Source organism: Galeopterus variegatus, unplaced genomic scaffold (assembly GCF_000696425.1).
Source record: "Galeopterus variegatus unplaced genomic scaffold, G_variegatus-3.0.2 Scaffold766, whole genome shotgun sequence".
Taxonomy (NCBI): Eukaryota; Metazoa; Chordata; class Mammalia; order Dermoptera; family Cynocephalidae; genus Galeopterus; species Galeopterus variegatus.
The window spans coordinates 10,508-31,837 of NW_007726877.1; the positions used below are offsets into that span (position 1 = coordinate 10,508).

Below are 21,330 nucleotides of genomic sequence, written 5' to 3' on the forward strand. Positions count from 1 at the left end.
TTTACCTACCTTTTAACCAAAGTTTCTGTGTAACTGAACAATTTATTTTCCATTTGGAAAGCACCTTTTCCAAGTGAAAAACCAGTACAAGATTCATTCCTTAGAACAGTGAACTTTTTAATCTATTTAAATATCTATAAAAGTCATAGCATGTGATTTACTGTTTTCTCCAAGTCTGGACAGTTTTTTTCCTAAACAGCTAGCACAGCATTAGGAGATCTCTTTTCTTTCTCCTGGGGATCTTTGAGATCCCTTATCTTAGATCCATATAATCTCCTAGTGACCTCCACAACCAGTCAAAATAGGAGAGCCATTGAACTGGAGAGTTTTAACAGGCTCATTTGCTAATACTCTATGGAGTTGTTACCACTTTGTTCAAAATGATCTCCCAGTAGAATCTTTCTTTTGGCTACCCTGGTATATCAAACCAATATGCTTACACAGAAAAAAAAAAAAAAATCTTAAAATGTTCACAGCAGAACAATCTTATCCAACTTCAAAGCAAACTGATGATGACTTTAACGAAGGCTCTTCTCTAGAAACGTAAAGGCCTTCTCCTCAGGCTGAGCTAGTTTGGATCTTATTTCATTCTTACAGTCAGAGTGCTCCCGGCTTCAATACGTGTTATTTTCTGTCTAATCAGATAGGGGGCATTTGGGCTTCGTGCTAAGATTTGAAATCTTATTTTCTCTGCGATTTCACGACCCCATCTGAGAACAGGAAAGGCAGAGCGAGTCCCGCGTACAAAATCAGCTTTTGCTTCCTCTGGGAGAGGTTAGTTCCGAAGGAAGCAGACAGGACGCGGGTCCCCTTCCCCTCCAGCTTGTGTCTTTGCACCGTAGATGGAGAGCCACGGCGCATGCTCAGAGCACATGCACGCGGGCGCCCGACGCTCCTCTGCAGATCGAATCCTGCTCCAAGGGGAGGCGCCCATTTCCTGAGGAAAGGCAGCTTGCACATGCTCTCTCTCAGTTTACAAGCAGTGTCACCCTGATACCACCGGGACTCTGGCTGCACAAAGAAAGAAAACTCACTGAAGGGGAGCATGAACTTATTTACACCTTCCCGAACACAGTGCCCTAGCAGTAAAAAAATGAAATGCCCAAATAATTAAGGATATTTTCTTCCCAGGAAAACTGAAACTGTTTGGGGGCTGGGCAACTTAACCTTTACCTTTTCCAACTACCGTAGTTCATCCATGTTTCTCTCTGTGTTTATGGCAGATTTTTGTAACCTTAATGAAGCTAAAAATGTGGTTCAGTCCCAAAACAGTAACCAGGACACAATTTTTGCTTTTTTTTTTTTTTTTTAACAGCGTGAAGGGGATACGCAGGTGTATGACATCACTTACTAAGATTCACTTTCCGGGTCCCACACACTTTCCTTGAGCTCTGCAGCTCCTTGGATGTGTCCCTCCTCCAATGTCCCCTTCTGCTCTAGCAATATGCCTCTTCTCCTTTAGCCACCCCACTTTTCTTCCCAACTTTGTATCACAAAAGTGTTTATATACTATAAATAGTATATTAGATGTAAATCTAATAATGGATGGTGCCAGAATCCTGCTGGAAGCTCAGGGAGGTTAAGAAACTGAGTGGGAAAAACCAGGTTCCTCTTTAGTGGGTAGGAAGAGGGAAAAGCTAAAAACACTTACTTGTGGTACTTTTCCCCATCCTATCCTATTTGTCTTTATCCATCTGCAACCTGTCTCTTTTAGACTATTATTAATTTATCCAACCTACAAATATTTAATGAGCATTGATAAGATAAGAAGAAATGAGGTTGACACATGAGAATGGAAAAGAAGGGATATGTCCAATTCCCAGGCAGGAGTGCCAGCTGAGGGTCTTGGCCTGGGGTGGACAGATCCACAGGGGTGTCCATAGAACTCTGAGGGGCTATCTCAGAGATGTCGCATCTGTCATCAGCCAGATCCAGGGACAAGTTTGAGGCTGGGTATGGATAACGTAAGCCTTCCAGGGGAAATACTGGAGTGGAATGGGAGACAAAGGACTAAGGCATGAAGTTGAGAGGGTTCAAGACTCCTGTGTGGCAGAGTGGGGAAATATAAAACTTTTCCCACAGGGAATGAGCTCTTGACTGTGTGAAGTCTGAAGAGGTGCCTGGACCTGGAGGAAGAGACCCAGTGTTCATGTGCACAGAAGTGATCATTTGGTTTGAATCTTAGAACTACGGGCCTAAGCTAACTCTCAAGGGCATACCAAAGCAGCATCCTGTGACCCAGGAACCAAACCCAGGACCCCTGAGAGCAAAATTCTAGGCCAGGCTCCAACCCTTTTTGCTTGTACCCTGGGCCTTATGGTAAGGCTTAGGACAGGGAGAGATGACCTGCACTGTCCAAGGAAAGGATGAGAGCTGTTGGATTTGGAAGGAAATAGCCTTCTCCAATTGCAAAGCACTGAGTTGCCATGTAAAAATAGCAGAATACGGTTACCTTGGAAGCATTTATCTTTCCATGTCAAACCGAAATTGCTTCCCATCTCTGCCAAACTTCAATAATTGAACAAAGCCACAGTTGGGGGGCAGGTGGAAGGAGAGGAAGGTGTTTATTGATGAGATCAGATGAAGGATTTTCATGGTCAACTAGCAATTTTTATATTATTATTTCATGGCAGTTTCTAATACTTAACATTCAATATTTGTTATTTTCTTGTCTCTGGTCACTATTTTGGATTATAACCAGATCTTATTGACTAGTTTTGCTTTTACAACAACAGCTTGAGATACACAAAAAAATTTAACAGTCATTGCCCTTGGAGAGGGAAAGTGGACAGGCTGGGGACAAAAGATTTGTGTTTTCTGGTATATATCCTTTTGTATATTATAAATGTTATATCATGTGCATGTATTACCTATTAAGGATAAGTTAATTAATTTCTTAAAGCTTCCTCTTGACTTCTTTAGCATTTAATTTCCTACATGAAAAATGTACTGATCTACCATCTCCTCACCTCCAAATTGATCATGAATTTCTTCTTGTTAATTTCTTCTAAGAGAGACCATATTTTTATTTTTCTAGGATGAGCTGAAATTACTTACAAAGCAAGGGGCCACATTGCTGTCATGCATCCAAGAACCAGCAACCAAAAATCCCACCAGCAGACTCAATCTCAATGAACTTGAGAATGTAGCTACCATGGAAAGGTGAGTGAGTGAAGTAGAATCTGCTTTTTCAGGACAGAATATGTAGACCTCGATGTGCTGAAACAACCAAGAACAGATTGGAGCTACTGTTGGGTCTTGGTGGGGTCAAGAAAGAATAGTATTTGAGACAACAAAGGAAAAAAGATAATGTCCATCTGGTGTCCACCTACAGAGATCTTTTTCTGAGAATTCCATTTCTTCCTTGTCTGATATGCTCCCATCCCAGGATTTTGAGGGGGAGGGTAGTATTTGTTGAGCTTCATTTCCAGATAATGGTTTGGCTTGCGCTGTGCTTTCAACATGTGTAGTCTCAGGTGGACAAAAAGAAGGCACATGGGGGAGTCCACGTGGAGCACATTTTAAACCACAGCAGCTGCATCTGAAGGGAAGTTTCCACCTGCACCTCGGGTGTCCTGATTGGAGAATGGAAGGTGTGGGGACCTGCTGAACCGTATGAAAAGCATAGGTGGCACAGACTTTCATAGCAAGGAGACTGCCATAATTAATAACACTGACAGAAAACCTAGGTGTTATATGCATGGTTCTATACGGATGTCTGTGGAAAGGAATGTTTCTGTAATTTTACTTTCTCGTTCTTTCTTGAAAGGTTATTAGTTCAATTGCATGAAACAGAAAGAGCCTTTAGTGAGTTTTGGTCTGAGCATCACCTGAAGCTCAGCCAGAGCCTACAACTACAGCACTTTGAGCACAAGTTCTGTAAGGTACTATTTTCTTGTTTAGTGTAACTTCCTTTTCTGGTACACTGACTTCTGGTTTTCTCTTCCTCCTTGAACTCTTTGATGTTGTATTTCTTCTTCTCCCTAGTCCAGCTCCTTCTTCATGTCCTTTCTTCTCACAGACCTCCCCTCTCCACTTCTCACTTTTTCAGTGTGGTGGCAATGTTCTAGAATCCCATTTTCCTGTTGACATACATGCATTTCAGTGATGGTTTATCTTCTTTTTTGATTGATTTTCTGTTAAATGTTACCCTAGTATTCCATCTATATGTGTCTCTGCACCCCCCCCAGCTTAATCTGAAAGTTAATGAGCTGTAAAAAGAAGCATATAGAGATACATATGGATTTTTGAGTTTTCTTAGAGCCTAACAGATGTATGCCTCTAGATGGTGCTTGTTGGTTTACTTCTGGATTATTCTAACGTGTCTTGTAGGTTAAGCTTGCCCTGGATGATTTGTTGGAAGAGCAAGCAGAGTTTACAGGCCTTGGAGACAGTGTGATGCACGTGGAGCAACTTCTTAAGGAACACAAGATGCTGGAGGAAAAAGGCCAGGTTTGTTTTTTGACATTTTATGTACTAGGAAGGAACTCACTGTGGACAATGACAGATCATGTCCAATCATGGCTATTGGAAGGTTGTGAAAAGATACGGGATTACCCAGTCCTGCCCTTCAGTCACCCTACCCCCCACCTCAGGTCCCCAAGGAGATATGCACATTAACAACTATAACAACAAATAATACTGGTAGCATAGAGTTCTTTTACAGCTGCCAGAGCATACAGTTGAGGCTTGAGGCTTAGGTGGGGTGAGGACTCTGGGCCACCCTGCCCTCTCATGGGGTCAGCCACCAAGTGGGAGAAGGTCACTCACCGATTATTATCACCAATAATCTGAATCAGTTATTCCAGAGTCTCATCAATCAGCTTACAGCTCCTCCCTGGGGCCTGGATGTGGGGGTGAGGGTTGGTAGTAAGGGGGGGAAACAAGTAGGAAAAAACAAGAAAAACAGAAAAAAACAAGTAGTTTTATAACTGGAGCAAGACAGTTGGAAGGAAGAAATTTGACCACATTAGTTCTATTGCTACACAGAATTGGCAAAACTTTCTCCTTTCTCTCCCCGAGAGTTGTAAATATTAAAATTGTAAAGGAGTATGTATTTTACAATTCCCATACCAGACTTAAACAGTTTCCCAGTTCTGCACACAAGTCAGCACTTAGAAGTCATTCTATTTTACGTCCTTACAAATTTGGTTTATTGTAAGTTAAGAAAATAGNCCAGGACCCCTGAGAGCAAAATTCTAGGCCAGGCTCCAACCCTTTTTGCTTGTACCCTGGGCCTTATGGTAAGGCTTAGGACAGGGAGAGATGACCTGCACTGTCCAAGGAAAGGATGAGAGCTGTTGGATTTGGAAGGAAATAGCCTTCTCCAATTGCAAAGCACTGAGTTGCCATGTAAAAATAGCAGAATACGGTTACCTTGGAAGCATTTATCTTTCCATGTCAAACCGAAATTGCTTCCCATCTCTGCCAAACTTCAATAATTGAACAAAGCCACAGTTGGGGGGCAGGTGGAAGGAGAGGAAGGTGTTTATTGATGAGATCAGATGAAGGATTTTCATGGTCAACTAGCAATTTTTATATTATTATTTCATGGCAGTTTCTAATACTTAACATTCAATATTTGTTATTTTCTTGTCTCTGGTCACTATTTTGGATTATAACCAGATCTTATTGACTAGTTTTGCTTTTACAACAACAGCTTGAGATACACAAAAAAATTTAACAGTCATTGCCCTTGGAGAGGGAAAGTGGACAGGCTGGGGACAAAAGATTTGTGTTTTCTGGTATATATCCTTTTGTATATTATAAATGTTATATCATGTGCATGTATTACCTATTAAGGATAAGTTAATTAATTTCTTAAAGCTTCCTCTTGACTTCTTTAGCATTTAATTTCCTACATGAAAAATGTACTGATCTACCATCTCCTCACCTCCAAATTGATCATGAATTTCTTCTTGTTAATTTCTTCTAAGAGAGACCATATTTTTATTTTTCTAGGATGAGCTGAAATTACTTACAAAGCAAGGGGCCACATTGCTGTCATGCATCCAAGAACCAGCAACCAAAAATCCCACCAGCAGACTCAATCTCAATGAACTTGAGAATGTAGCTACCATGGAAAGGTGAGTGAGTGAAGTAGAATCTGCTTTTTCAGGACAGAATATGTAGACCTCGATGTGCTGAAACAACCAAGAACAGATTGGAGCTACTGTTGGGTCTTGGTGGGGTCAAGAAAGAATAGTATTTGAGACAACAAAGGAAAAAAGATAATGTCCATCTGGTGTCCACCTACAGAGATCTTTTTCTGAGAATTCCATTTCTTCCTTGTCTGATATGCTCCCATCCCAGGATTTTGAGGGGGAGGGTAGTATTTGTTGAGCTTCATTTCCAGATAATGGTTTGGCTTGCGCTGTGCTTTCAACATGTGTAGTCTCAGGTGGACAAAAAGAAGGCACATGGGGGAGTCCACGTGGAGCACATTTTAAACCACAGCAGCTGCATCTGAAGGGAAGTTTCCACCTGCACCTCGGGTGTCCTGATTGGAGAATGGAAGGTGTGGGGACCTGCTGAACCGTATGAAAAGCATAGGTGGCACAGACTTTCATAGCAAGGAGACTGCCATAATTAATAACACTGACAGAAAACCTAGGTGTTATATGCATGGTTCTATACGGATGTCTGTGGAAAGGAATGTTTCTGTAATTTTACTTTCTCGTTCTTTCTTGAAAGGTTATTAGTTCAATTGCATGAAACAGAAAGAGCCTTTAGTGAGTTTTGGTCTGAGCATCACCTGAAGCTCAGCCAGAGCCTACAACTACAGCACTTTGAGCACAAGTTCTGTAAGGTACTATTTTCTTGTTTAGTGTAACTTCCTTTTCTGGTACACTGACTTCTGGTTTTCTCTTCCTCCTTGAACTCTTTGATGTTGTATTTCTTCTTCTCCCTAGTCCAGCTCCTTCTTCATGTCCTTTCTTCTCACAGACCTCCCCTCTCCACTTCTCACTTTTTCAGTGTGGTGGCAATGTTCTAGAATCCCATTTTCCTGTTGACATACATGCATTTCAGTGATGGTTTATCTTCTTTTTTGATTGATTTTCTGTTAAATGTTACCCTAGTATTCCATCTATATGTGTCTCTGCACCCCCCCCAGCTTAATCTGAAAGTTAATGAGCTGTAAAAAGAAGCATATAGAGATACATATGGATTTTTGAGTTTTCTTAGAGCCTAACAGATGTATGCCTCTAGATGGTGCTTGTTGGTTTACTTCTGGATTATTCTAACGTGTCTTGTAGGTTAAGCTTGCCCTGGATGATTTGTTGGAAGAGCAAGCAGAGTTTACAGGCCTTGGAGACAGTGTGATGCACGTGGAGCAACTTCTTAAGGAACACAAGATGCTGGAGGAAAAAGGCCAGGTTTGTTTTTTGACATTTTATGTACTAGGAAGGAACTCACTGTGGACAATGACAGATCATGTCCAATCATGGCTATTGGAAGGTTGTGAAAAGATACGGGATTACCCAGTCCTGCCCTTCAGTCACCCTACCCCCCACCTCAGGTCCCCAAGGAGATATGCACATTAACAACTATAACAACAAATAATACTGGTAGCATAGAGTTCTTTTACAGCTGCCAGAGCATACAGTTGAGGCTTGAGGCTTAGGTGGGGTGAGGACTCTGGGCCACCCTGCCCTCTCATGGGGTCAGCCACCAAGTGGGAGAAGGTCACTCACCGATTATTATCACCAATAATCTGAATCAGTTATTCCAGAGTCTCATCAATCAGCTTACAGCTCCTCCCTGGGGCCTGGATGTGGGGGTGAGGGTTGGTAGTAAGGGGGGGAAACAAGTAGGAAAAAACAAGAAAAACAGAAAAAAACAAGTAGTTTTATAACTGGAGCAAGACAGTTGGAAGGAAGAAATTTGACCACATTAGTTCTATTGCTACACAGAATTGGCAAAACTTTCTCCTTTCTCTCCCCAAGAGTTGTAAATATTAAAATTGTAAAGGAGTATGTATTTTACAATTCCCATACCAGACTTAAACAGTTTCCCAGTTCTGCACACAAGTCAGCAATTTGACCACATTAGTTCTATTGCTACACAGAATTGGCAAAACTTTCTCCTTTCTCTCCCCGAGAGTTGTAAATATTAAAATTGTAAAGGAGTATGTATTTTACAATTCCCATACCAGACTTAAACAGTTTCCCAGTTCTGCACACAAGTCAGCACTTAGAAGTCATTCTATTTTACGTCCTTACAAATTTGGTTTATTGTAAGTTAAGAAAATAGAGTCATATCTTTCCAAAGAAGTTTCTTTCTGCTTTTCTTTAATTAGGTTATCTATAATTTGTCTTGGCGCCCAAGTCCCCTGTGGTTAGCACTTCCTTTCTGAGCTAATCTAGAGACATGTTTCCCAGATGATTATTTTGTAGTACTAGAGATTTTCTTCTCAAAGTGTGTGCCTCTGGCCAGCAGCATAGGTGTCACCTGAGTGAGAGCTTCTTAGAAATATAGAATTTCAGGCCCCACCTCAGAATCAGCATCTGCATTTTAATAGGATGCCCAGATGACTGACATGCACATCACAGTTAGAGACATACTTCCCTAAAGGATACAAAACAGATGTAAACCAAGGTCACACTGACTCTAAGAGCTGTCGGTTGTGGATTCTGAGCTGGAGGTGCTTCTGTAAATGCATGAACACTCAGTAATCCCATCCTTCCTAGTGATCACTCTTTCTGTTATCGCTGATCATTTGACAGCTAAACACTTTAATGCTGACAGCACGAGTCATCAGAAACATTTATCAAACATTGGAAAAATGGAATTTCATATATATTTCTGAATTTTGTATCTGAGTATCTCAGATTATCCAGGACAGCCCCAATTTTATGTAATTTTAATTTTTTCAAGAGAACTCCTTATTAAATACAGATACTGTGTATTTTTTTCTTATATAAATTCATATATTAGAATTCAACACTAAAAATGCCTTCATATATGAGGATACTTCAAAAAATTTGTGGAAAATAGAATGCAAAGATAATAAGAATTTTTCCATGAACTTTTTGAAGACCGCTTATAAACACATATGAAGGTGGCTCCTGACCTACCAGGGGGGCATTCATTCATCAACAGGTGTTGCTTGTCCTAGGTTCTGTGGATATGGTGGTGAACCAGACAGTAAGACCCTGCTCTTGTGGTCCTTACCATTCTACCAGGGAGAAGCAGTTAATTAAAAAACAACCAAATAAATAATAGCATCAGATAGCAACAAGTGATAAGAAAAACCAGGATGTAATAGAAAGTGACTGGAGGTGGTCAAGAAAGGCCTCTCTGAGAAGGTGACTCTTGATTTGAGATCTGTAGTCATGCAGAGGTTTGGGTAATAGCGTCAAGGCAGAGGAAGCTGCAAGTGCAAAGGCCTTAAAGTGGGAATGAGGTTGGTGAGTTCAAGGAACATCGCTGGAGCATAGTGAGCAGGAAGAAATGAGGTGGGAGAGATACAGGGCCAGGAGGTCTTTTTGCGCCCTGAGATCTTTGGTGAGGATTTGAATTTTATTCTCAGAGGAACAGGAAGCCATTGGAGGGAGCTCTGGGTTGAGTTTTGAATAGTGGTGATGGATCTACATGACTGCATCGCATTCTTTTTTCTGCCCACCTCCTTGGACTTGTGGTCCTTGGGGTACACTTTAAAAACGGCTGAGCAGAGCTAGGGATGAACCTGTAGTCATGGATATAGGAATCTCTATAAAGCCATTGCCCATCTTTCATGGGCAAAATTCTTGATCCAGCTGGACTAACCCATCGCAGATGACCTGCGGAGACAGGGGGATGGATTTTAGCCATCCTGTGCCTTGCTTACCCTGTTTTTAAACTTACTTTCTAAAAGATGCAGTGCACCTATTCCTGTCTGCCTTTAGCTGAACCAAAAAAAAGCTATCTTATCATAACCAGGATCTTTTTCAGCACATCTCTCAGATTTCTGGGAGGCATTCTTTCTTCAAATGATTAGGGCTTGGCTGGCCATTTGTCCTGTAAAGTGTTAACAAATGTGAAGGTAGTGTCTGGCCAGAATCCACCAAATATCTGCTTGGGGCTTGTCCCTTACTCAGCACTCAGAGCTCAGCTTCCGTCCCAGCATAGCCACACACTGGTTCTGGGTGTTACCAACTTCCTCATTCTGTGCAGTGATGTCATCCTCACAGGTAACCTCTGAGTCACCTCACTAACCAGACTCCTGTCATGTGCTAATTGAGCTGTTCTTTATCTTGTTCTAGTTCTGAGAATTTAGCAATCTTTTGAATATTTCCTGAATCTGATCAACAGTGGTTTCAACTACCACCTCCTATAAAAGCAGAATTTGCTATAGGGTCGTGGCTATGAGGCAAGCTGAGACCTTTGGTGATAGGTCAGCAGAGAGCAGACCAGGACATGGTAGAGGAGAAAACAACATGATTTCAGCTTTGACCTCTCTCCCTAAGGTTACTGTGTCCAATAAAGCATGGAATTCAGGCCATTAACATCATAAGGGCATCATCTAGCTGGAGGGTCATGACTTTGTGTGTTATGACACACAGACACAGAAGGAGATAGACTCGTACAATGAACTCCCATGTGTCTACCACTAAGTTTCCACAACCGTTAACATTCTGCCTTTCTTATTTCGTCTAATCCATCCTCTCCATACATGCATCTCATTCCTACACCATTCTGTGGGTTCGTTCTGGATTCTCTGATACAACAGGCATTTAGACTATCCAGCCTTCTGGAATTTTCATCTGAAAGATGCCAGGAAGACTTGTAGTCAGAGTACCAGATTTTAAGCCATTTCTTTCTCATTATCTCTTTTTTACTTTGGAGGTTTTGTCAACTATGTATCTTGAGCAGGAACTATATAAACTAAAAATAAGCTGGAGGTTTTACAGTAAAGTTCTTTGTAGGCACCGGAAAGATTTCATAGGCATGGCTGTGTGGCCATCATTCATAGCACACATGGGGAGGCCAGATGGCTGGAAGGTGACAAGAACACAGGGTTTTGGAGTCAGACAGAGCTGGAGTCAAATCTCAGCTTTAACAACTGACAGATGCATGACCCTGATCAGGTTTCTTAGCCTTTCTGAACATAGTCCCCTCACCTGTAAAATGGAAATAATAATTCCTACCTCAGAAAGTCCCTGTGAAGATTAAACGAGTTAGATGCATGGTAAGCACTCAGTGAGTGCCTGGAACATAGTCGGTGGTCAGTACGCAGAAGATATTATGATGATCCATTCATTTCTATAATAGTGATCTTCGCCATGCAGTGGCTGAATCAGGGTAGCTCTTAAGTTATCTTTATGGATTTTTTTTCCCAGATCCATTTGAACCTGTTACTCACATATTTCCTCTAACACCTCACATGTTTTAAGAACAGTTCTGAAGGGTAAGATGCCACATGCCCAGTGAAGGGCAGGCTGTGATTGACACAGGGCACTTTGGAAGTATCCTGTGTCGAATTTCCCTGGACCCAGAAAACTCTGTGCTATTCATAATTAGGCAGCTGAACTTAAAAAAAAAAAAAAGAAAGAAAAAAAAGTCAGCAGAGACTTGCTTGCCAAATTTTTATGTTTCTATATTTGACTAAAGTCAGACAAGGCTGCAACCAAATGAGGTCTCTAAGCTCAGGCAGGACAAGTGCAGCCATTTTTCTGTGTGTGTGTGTTGGTCAGAGCCGGATTCTGGAGCCAGACTGCTTGAGTTGGAAGCCTGGCTCTTCTCTTTCTTACCTGGGTCATCTTGGGCCATTGTGCCTCCACTTCTCTTTTGTAAAACAGTATCTATACCAAAGGGTTTGTTGTGAGAAGTAAAAGAAATTATCAATGTAAAGCATTCAGAACCATGCCTGGCATGTAGTAAGTTCTCAGTAAGTGTTAGCTATTGTTGTTAACATCACATAGGTAGTGGGGTAAATCTGTGCCACAGAACATTTCCTAGGTTCAGTCTCCAGAGACTGAGCAGTCTCTCATTCACTCTTCATTCAGTCTGCAAATGTTTATGGGTCTCCTACCATGCCAAGCAGAGCACTGTTCTAACTTCCGAAGACATAGCGGTGAACAAAACAGTAAAAAATCACTTCCTGAGGAATTAGCATTTTAATATCCTTTCAGGGATGGTGACCACTGGTTCTGAGCCTTTTCTGTTCAGAACAAGTGTACTGGGTATTTATCCCTGAACACGTGTAACTAGCCACTGCTTGATTTGTGTCACCTCATTCCCCTATCATTGCTCCTTTTTGTTGTGCATGACAATTATGTGCCATTTTCTGTTTTAAGTTGAATAAGAGCTGGTCCTTGTCCACAAGAGTCTATGGCATAGTGCCAGCAGTGGGAAAGTGGCACAGTACAGTGAAGTACGTGCTCTGATTAGGAGAAGCACAGAGTGTTGTGAGAGCGGGGCAGGGGGGAGGGCATCAAATTAAAATGGTGGAGTTGGAGAAAGTGTCCTGGAGAAGGTGGACTCTGAAAGAGTTATTTCGATAGAGTTAGCTCCAGAGGAGGGTAGGTGCAGTGAGGGATGGGTGGGGATGATGCGATTAGGGAAGGATGGGGCTTTGGAGGCAGAGAGAACAAGTGGAGGAGGCGTGGAGGCATGAAGCTGTCTGAATATTTGAGGAATTACAAATGGGTCATTAGTACAGTTGCAGCAGAGAATGGAGTTGAGGGGAGTGGAGGAGGAGGCGTGGGTGAGGTACACTGAGGTATGAGCTAGATAATGAAAGGCCCCAAGTGCATTGCTCAGGAGTTTGAACTTGCTCCTGAAGATCTTGGGGGACCAGGAAAGAATTTGAAGTTTGAGAGTGATGGAGACATGATAAGATGCTATGTTAGAATCACTGTTTTGCCAGCAGTCTGGAGCATGATTTGAAGGAGAGCCTGAAGGAAAGCAGGGAGACCAGCTGTTCCCAAGAGAAAGCATAAAAGCCTGAACAGACAATGGCAAGGAGGTGGTAGAGATGGGTCAGAATTCGAAAAGTATGAAGACGGATGTGTGGACACTGCAGGGCTTGGTGAATGACTGTGGGGTGGGAAGTCAGGGGGTTAAGATTGTTGAAACCATAAACCAGTGCAAGATAAGAGAGGGGCAAGTTGTCTTCACTCCATCATGACTTCTTGTATCATTGTAAAAAGCCAAACCCGGGCAGATGTGGCATGCTAGATGCACACCGTGGTTGGCAAGGGGGCTTACGGGCTTTCTGCTCCCAGAGACCTTTTGGAATACGGCGGTCATCTGTTTTAACTCACAGGTCAGTCAGTGTTGCCTCACACAATGCCAGCCGAGCGGATCACGGCATCATCCAGCTCAGTGGCTCATTCCTTCATTTTGTTGATCTAATATTTATTGAGTGTCCTCTCAGTGCTCTCATGAGCTTACATTTTGATGGGAGTGGGTGGATGAAGGTGGAATCATACACTAAAGTAAACTGAGCAGATAATTTTCAGATAGAGGTGAGTCCTTTTTAAAAATTAAAACAAAGTGAGAGAGAGGGCCTGGGTGGGTGGGTTGGGGGCAGTGACTTTGGATACAGTAGTCAGGGAAGGCCCTGTGAGGAGGTGACCCAGGAGCTTAGACCTGAATGGCCCAGGGGAGAGCATCCCAGAGAAGGGCCCTGAAGTAGGAACTAGTTTGGTTACCAGCCTTGGTTAAGCCCCATCTCTCAGCTGGGTTACTGCAATAGCTCCCTGCCCAGCTGGTCTCCCTGCTTTCCCTCTTGCTGTGCTGTTATTCAGATGGCAGCTGGAGCAACCCTTCCAAAAGTGTGAGTGACATCCTCTCCTCAGAATCCTCCAGAGCTTCCCATGTCACAACGAGTAAAAGCCAAAGTGCATACAATGGCAGCAAGGTCCTCCCCAATCCGATGCCCCCTTTTCCTCTCTAATCATGTCTTCTACTCCCTTCTGTCTTGCTCCCTCTGCTCCAGCCACACCAACCTCCTTCATGCTACCCAAACCTGTCAAACATGCCCCACCTCATGACAGGGACTTCGTGGCGTGTCTCTCACATCAGGCCTTGGCTCGTATGTTGAGGGTTCCCAAGAACATGCACATATTTGAAGATTTGCTAGGAGGATGGCTATGGTTTGAATGTACCCTCCAAATTTCATGAGTTAGAAACTTAATCCTCAAATGTATGTGTTCATTGGAGGTGGCACCTTTGAGAGGTAATTAGGATTAGATAAGGTCATCAGGGTGAGGCCCCCATGATGGAACTGGTGGCTTTATAAGGAGAGGAAGAGAGACCTGAGCTAGCAAGCTTGCTCTGTCTTAACATGTGATGGTTTTGCCCTGTTATGATATAGCAAGAAGGCCCTCACCAGATGCTGGTGCCATGCTCTTGGCCTTTCCAGCTTCTAGAACTGTAAGAAATAAATCTCTTTTCTTTGTAAATTACCCGGTCTGTGGTATTCTGTTATAGCAACAGAAAATGTACTAACACACGGACTCATAGGACTCAGCATATAGTTATATTTGGAGTTATTTTCTATTACAGTGAAAAGATACCAAGAAAATCAGCAAAGGAAAAAAGCACATGGGGCAAAGTCCAGAGGAAACCAGACACAGGCTTCTAATGGTCCCCTCGCAGAGGAGTCACAAAGAACATGCTTCCTTCCCCCATTAATGAGTTGTGACAACAAATGTGAAACATTATCTATCAGGGAAGCTCATCAGACACTCGGTGCCTGAGATTTATTGGCAGCTGGTCATGTAGGCAGTCTCTGCCTGGCACATACCAAAATCCCAGACTCCCAGAAGGAAAGCAGGTCTTCAGCATACACCACATTTTTGCACAAGCAGTTTAGGCACCATGAGCAGTTCATATCAGAGAATGGTAGAACCCTCCAAAAATCTAAGTTCCTGGTTGCCCACATAGGGCCGACCTTGCAAGCAGGCCTTTCTAAGGAGAGCAGTGTCAGGCCTGTGAGGTTAACTCTTTCCTGCACAGCTCGGAGAGCGCCTTCTCAGTGAGACCTTCTTTCATCATCCAATTTAAAATAGCAACACCAGCACCAGCACTCCCTGGCCTTCACTCCTGTTTTATTTTTCTCCATCACACTCATTGTTGTCCAACAAACTATAGAATCTACATATTTGATTGTGTAGTGCCTGTGTCTTCCCTTAAAATGTACGCTTCATGACGGTGGGGAGTTTTTCCTGCGTTGTTTCCCAACAAAGCCCCAGCACCTAGGCCAGTGCTTGGTACATGGCAGGTCCTTATGTGATGGATGAGTGAGTGAATACTTAAAAACAGGAAAGCATGGCACATGTGGTCAGAACAAAGTGAGCCATGCAAAAAAGAGGTAGGAAATACAGTTGGTGAGCAGACAGGGTCAGAGCATACAGGGACCTTGTGGGCCTCAGGAAGGGATTTAGATAAACATATTTCTTAAGTGTCATGACCACCAGAGTTTCCCAAACCAAATCTTTAACAGTTTCTCAACTTCATCTCATCCCCCACTTTCCTCAGAGCCAAGTGTCTGTCCTTCATTCTTTTCTTTTTAGTATACAGGAGGATTCAGAGTCTCTTATCACGTGCCCTATAACACTCCATGCTTCCCTGCCCTAGAGTTTATCACAATTGTAATATTTAATAATTTGTATAAATACGTTAATATCTGAATAATCCATTAATCTGAAAATTTCTTTGTACTGGTAGGTTATGGGGGAAAACCCGAATAATTTCTCACTGAAAGAGTAACTTTCAGAGGCCAATAAGAAAACCCCAGAGCAGATACTTTTAGGAACCAAGAGGGTTTCATCCATGTGCTCTCTTGTTTTCTCTTCTTACTTGGTTTTATGTAAAGAACACAGGGAAGTCACTCTGTGTGTGTGTGTGTGTGAAAAACTTGGACCTTTGAATGAGTTTACTGTTTATTTTTGGCCCCCTAGCCAAAAATGTCAGCTCACGAATGCAGGGATTATTGGCTGTTTTCTTTACTCTGGTATCTAGATAATTGCCTAGTACATAGTAGGCCTTCAGTAAATAGTTGTTGAATGAAGAACCAAATGAATAAATGAAAGAATGAATGAATGGATGAAAAGCAGAGATGGGTTCACTTTGAACTCTGCCATTTATTAGCTTTGTTCCTTAAACAAGTCATTTAAAGCTCCAGGAACCTCAATGACCATATCATAAAAGTGAAGATAATCACATTGCTTTTGTAGGATATTTGTCGGTATTTAATGATCCACCGTCCAGGACAATGCTTTGTTTGCAGTGAGTATGGATTGTAGGTGGGCTCCCTTCTCCTTCTGCATGACCCTGTAATGATTTAACATGTTGTTACAGTGAAGAGTTGTGTGAAGAGGATGATTCTAAGATAAAGTGTTCTAATGGTGACTTTTAAATAAGTTGAAATGGGTATGTAGCGTTGGTTATAACAAAGCATTGTCTGTCATTCTAGATTTTTCTAACATTAAGACCCAAGGTAAGAAAATAAAGTCAAACTTGAGAATGATAACTGTAAGTTGATGAAATAAACGTGTAATTAACAATTTTCTCATGGTTTGAATATTATAACTGTGTTATAAATCAACTCAACAGGGAAAATTGTGTGATTTTAAACAAATTCCATATTTATTCCAGGGATTTTATTCAGTACCATGTAAATAAGTTGTTTTTAATCTAAAATTAATACTTTATTTGCGAATTTCTTTGAATAATAAAACACATTTCTTTGGCTTCAAGTGGCTGGAAGCCAAAAACTCAAATAAACCTTATATCATACTAAAGGCTAAAAATCTTTAAAAATGAATAAATAAACTGAAAATTTCTGGCTTGTTAACACTCTACCCTCAGTGTTTAGCCCAGAACTCAACAAGTATTTGAATGAATGACTGCTGTTCTTCTCAGTGTGGATGACCCTGGCTTAGGCTAGACTTCCTGGGGACCTGGAACCACTACAGAGCTTTCTCTGATTCCCCAGACTAAGGCCTGGATCAGCATCTCCCCAGCTTCCCTCTATGTTCGGAGCACATGGTGCCAGGTAGTTATCAGCCTCATGATGCCCTCACTTCTGATGCTTGGCTGTGGGTATTCATTTTGTAGGAGCCCTTGGAAAAGGCCCAGCAGCTTGCAGTAGTTGGCGACCAGCTCATCCAGAGTCACCATGATGCAGTGGACTCCATCAGGCCCAGGTGTGTGGAGCTCAGGCACCTCTGTGATGACTTCATCAATGAAAATAAGAAAAAACATGACATTTTAGGAAAGTCCTTGGAGTTGCATAGACAGCTGGACAAGGTGAGCAAAACAAAGTCATGAACATATCTGCAAGATGCTCTGTAAAACAATTTTAATCATACTTGTCCTCTTTGCATCATGTGAATGCCAAGAGATCAACTATTTTATGTGAAAAAGTGCTCAAGAGGCATTGAAAACTACAGATTCTGGGTTGTAGAGGTATTGAAGGTAAAAAGTGCCCAGCCATCCACCACATCCCATTAAAATTACCTAAAGTCCATTTCCCTCTGTGTGGAACCAGATATAAAGAGTGAGTTTGGGCCTGGCCCTATGGGGACATATCTTGATTCCCTTTCAGGTGTACAGAGAACCGAACACTATATTTGCAAAGTGCTTCCCTCATTTAAAGGCAAGAAATTGTGAATCCTCTTAGAGAAGCTTAAGTAATAATGACCATTATACTACCCTACCATTTATTGAGCACCTACTGTGTTCCTACCAGGAGCATAATTATGTCATCTCTTTAATTCTAAAGACAATCTATGAGGAAGGTATTGATGGCCTCAGTGTACAGAGGCAGAAACTGATACTCAACGTGGTTAAGTCAGTGGGTCTCAAAATTTAGTCTGTGAGAATCGCCTAGTGAGCTGGTTATAATTGCAGATTCCCTGATGCTCCATTCTGAAGACTCAGATTCAGTTGGTCTGGAATGATATCCAGGAATCAGTCAAGTGCCCAAGTGACTGTGGTATAAGTGGCGCAGGGACAACGCTGAGGAATGCTGGGATAAGTGATGGCCCAAGACCACATGTAGTGTAAATAGGGGAAGCAGATTTGAAACCAGGTTTGCCATATTCCACACCCAAGCTTCTTAGGTTAGACCTTTCAGGGACAGGGGTGTGCAGACCCTGGTGCCCTTCAGAGGTGACCTCTGGGGAAGTTCCCAGTCAGCAGGAGCAGTGACTTCTGGAGCCTGCCCTGTCAGCTGTTCTCAGGCAGCATGTGGCTAATGGCCATGAGTCAGCATGCTCCATCCACAGCTGCTTCTCTCTCGTGGCTGTGGGCACCCATCCAGGCCATTTACAACATCGTGTTGCCAAAGGGATTTTACTGTCAATGAAAGACAGTTGTTCCAGAAACAAGTGGCTCAGAAGGGGCTGGTGCACAGCCTGCTCTGTGTGCTGAGCTCGCTACAGGGTCAGCTGCTGTTTTCCTAACTCCTTTTCTGCTCTGGAGATGATAGCCGTGTGTGTGTGTGTGTGTGTGTGTGTGTGCGTGTGTGTGCGTGTGTGTGTGTGCGTGTGTGTGTGTGTGTGCGCGCGTGTGTGTCTGAGGAAGCAAGTAGCTGCTGTAACTCTGCAGAAGACCCCAGATGATAGCCTGGTACTAGTGTGTGTGTGTGTGTGTGTGTGTGTGCGTGTGTGTGTGTGTGTGCGTGTGTGTGCGTGTGTGTGTGTGCGTGTGTGTGTGTGTGTGTGTGTCTGGGGAAGCAAGTAGCTGCTGTAACTCTGCAGAAGACCCCAGCTTAGTGTTTTCTGCAGAACTAGGCACGATGTGTAAAGAGGAAGTTTTCATGGTATATATCAAAGCCTGATTGCATATTATTTTGAAAACCTGAAAATGTAGGAAGGAGGAGGAAAAAAATTGCTCATGAACACTACACATTCTACTTTCCGTCTCCACACAATGGTAATCATTAATTTAAAAATATCTTTATTATTTTTTGTTGTTCTAAACATAGTACATATTCAGTGTAGGTAATTTAGGAAAACAATAAAGACAAGCATTTAAGTTGCCTGTAATTTTCCCACTTAGAGATAACCACTCTGTAGTGTGCCCTTTTGATCTTTTTCCTTTGTAGAGTTATTTTACGTTGCCCTTGAGGGCAGGTGGTAAATAGAAATGCAGACGTACTTGCACTGGAAGCTAAATAAATATTCAGGCAGCACAAGGGCCCCCTGTATTTCTGTTCAAGTGTCTCAGTGGAGTTCAAAAGGTCAAGGAAAACAAATCTTTTTAAAAATTGAATTGTTAGAATTCATCACCTATCTGATTTCATCCCAGCACCCAGAAAATTTGAGTATTGCTGTTCTGAGTTACAAACCTTTGCACTCTTGGATGTTTCCTTAGGAAAAGACAAACGCCAGTAAATGCAAATGTGGATCACCTGGGAATCCAAAGAAGAAAGTGGAAGTGGAATTTTTGTCAAAAGGGATATCCCCTCCCCCAGGAAGGCATATAGGGGCCAGGTCTAATGCCTCATTAATTGCTGTGTGTTTTTGTAACCAATTAGGATGTAAAACAAATGACCTAGCACGTCAACCTGAAAAGCCATACATTACATTTGTCTATGGTTAGACCAACCTTAGAAATATTTAACTCTCTCCCCCTGGAGATGCAGCAATTACTGTCAGTGGAAATGAGAAGAATGTTTATACTATTCATTTTACTGACTTCCCTGAGAAATGGACAGATGTAAAATTGGTTTGGGCTTGTCTACCTAAACCTGAAAAGCCATACATTACATTTGTCTATGGTTAGACCAACCTTAGAAATATTTAACTCTCTCCCCCTGGAGATGTAGCAATTACTGTCAGTGGAAATGAGAAGAATAGTTTCATTTTACTGACTTCCCTGAGAAATGGACAGATGTAAAATTGGTTTGGGCTTGTCTACCTCATAGTTTTGTTTACAATGGTTAGATCCCTAAACTTTATGCTGTCCCATGACAATTTCGCATTGTCTCAGAATCCTTGTAGATCCTTACAAGCTTGACATCCTGAGGACTGTGGTTGAGTCGTGGCCAGGCTAACTGCACAGGACACTGTTTCTTTTCTAAAGGTCAGCCAGTGGTGTGAAGCGGGAATCTACCTCTTGGCTTCGCAAGCTGTAGACAAGTGCCAGTCTCGAGAGGGGGTTGACACTGCCTTGAATGACATTGAGACATTCCTGGGCACAGCCAAGGAGTATCAGCTGCTCAGCCCCAAGGAGTTTTACAACCAGTTTGAGTTGATACTCACCCTTGATGTAAAGGTAATATTTCTGGTTCATTCTGATCCTGTGGTTGGGAAAGGGATGGGGGAGGGGGGACTTTGCCTCTTGCCTATGAAAGTCCGTACAGGCAGTACTGAGTGGGCTAACCAGTTCTTGAGTCCTTTGGGCGGCCTCTTAGTCTCCTAGCCTGAACATCCGGGCAAAGTGACCCTTCATGGTCTGACTCAAGTATTAACTTCAATCATTTATTTCTCTGCAGTTACTTTTGAGCATCTCTGATGTATCACGCACTGTGCTGAGTGCTGAGGATACAGTGATGAGCAGAAATAGGCATGTTTCCATCCCTCATGGAGCTTGCAGTTTAGTGGGAGAGGCTGACATTAATAAAATAATCACACAAAAATGTGTTGCAAGCTGAGATAAGCACTCTGAAGGAGGGATTCAGTGTCCTATTGAGCATGGGACAGAGGAACTCAACCTGGACTGGGGTCAGAGAAGGCTCCTAGGAAGTGTCAGTTGAGCAAAGACCTGGAGAATGAGTAGAATGAGCAGAGAAGATGGGGAAGATGTTCCTTTCCAGACAGAAGGAACAGCATGTGCAAAGGCCTCAAGGCTGGAGGGAGCCTGGCACAAGTACAGAACCAAGGGTCAGGGTAGCCAGAGTCTAGAGAGCAAGGGAAGCATGTTTGGGGTAAGGCTAGAGAACGGCAGATGAGGTGGGGCTTTGTGGGCCACATTAAGGAGTTTGGTCTTTATTCTAAGAGGAGTGGGAATCCATTGAAGGGTTGAAGCAGGGGAATAACTTGACTGGATTTACATTTTGAGAGGAGCACTCTTCCATGAAGCCAACAGGGTTTTAGATGCACACCTTCCTCTGAGATCCACGTCACCCAGTTGTACCTCTGTTTTAGGGGCTTCTTTACCTCTTGTGAATAATGGACCCTTTCAAGAGTCTGACTCAAATAGTTTCAGGGTTCTGCCACTCAAAGTGATTAAAAGGGGTTTGATATAGGCTCTGTTTACAAAGACATGGGCAGGATTTAGGGATGCCCTCAGGGGATGATGCAGCACCTTGGGGCTGGCAAGAAACCAGGATCAGTTACCATTCCTAAGCCCGAGGAGCCAGGGAGCCCAGGAAGAGCTAGAGCTGTGACT

General features: G+C 42.7%; 1 protein-coding gene across 4 annotated transcripts in view; it reads left to right on the forward strand.

The window, feature by feature from the left end:
• Positions 1–21,330, forward strand: part of MCF2L2 (MCF.2 cell line derived transforming sequence-like 2) — a 136,880-nt gene that overhangs the window by 6,759 nt on the left and 108,791 nt on the right. For 3 of the 4 annotated variants that reach the window (XM_008572228.1, XM_008572229.1, XM_008572230.1), the window contains exons 3-7: positions 3,038–3,162; positions 3,770–3,884; positions 4,333–4,452; positions 17,050–17,241; positions 20,023–20,214. In XM_008572228.1, coding sequence (XP_008570450.1) covers positions 3,038–3,162; positions 3,770–3,884; positions 4,333–4,452; positions 17,050–17,241; positions 20,023–20,214 — 744 coding nt within the window. Of the gene's footprint in view, positions 1–3,037; positions 3,163–3,769; positions 3,885–4,332; positions 4,453–5,965; positions 6,087–6,693; positions 6,809–7,256; positions 7,377–17,049; positions 17,242–20,022; positions 20,215–21,330 lie in introns of those variants that run through there. The other variant, XM_008572231.1, reaches the window with a different exon arrangement.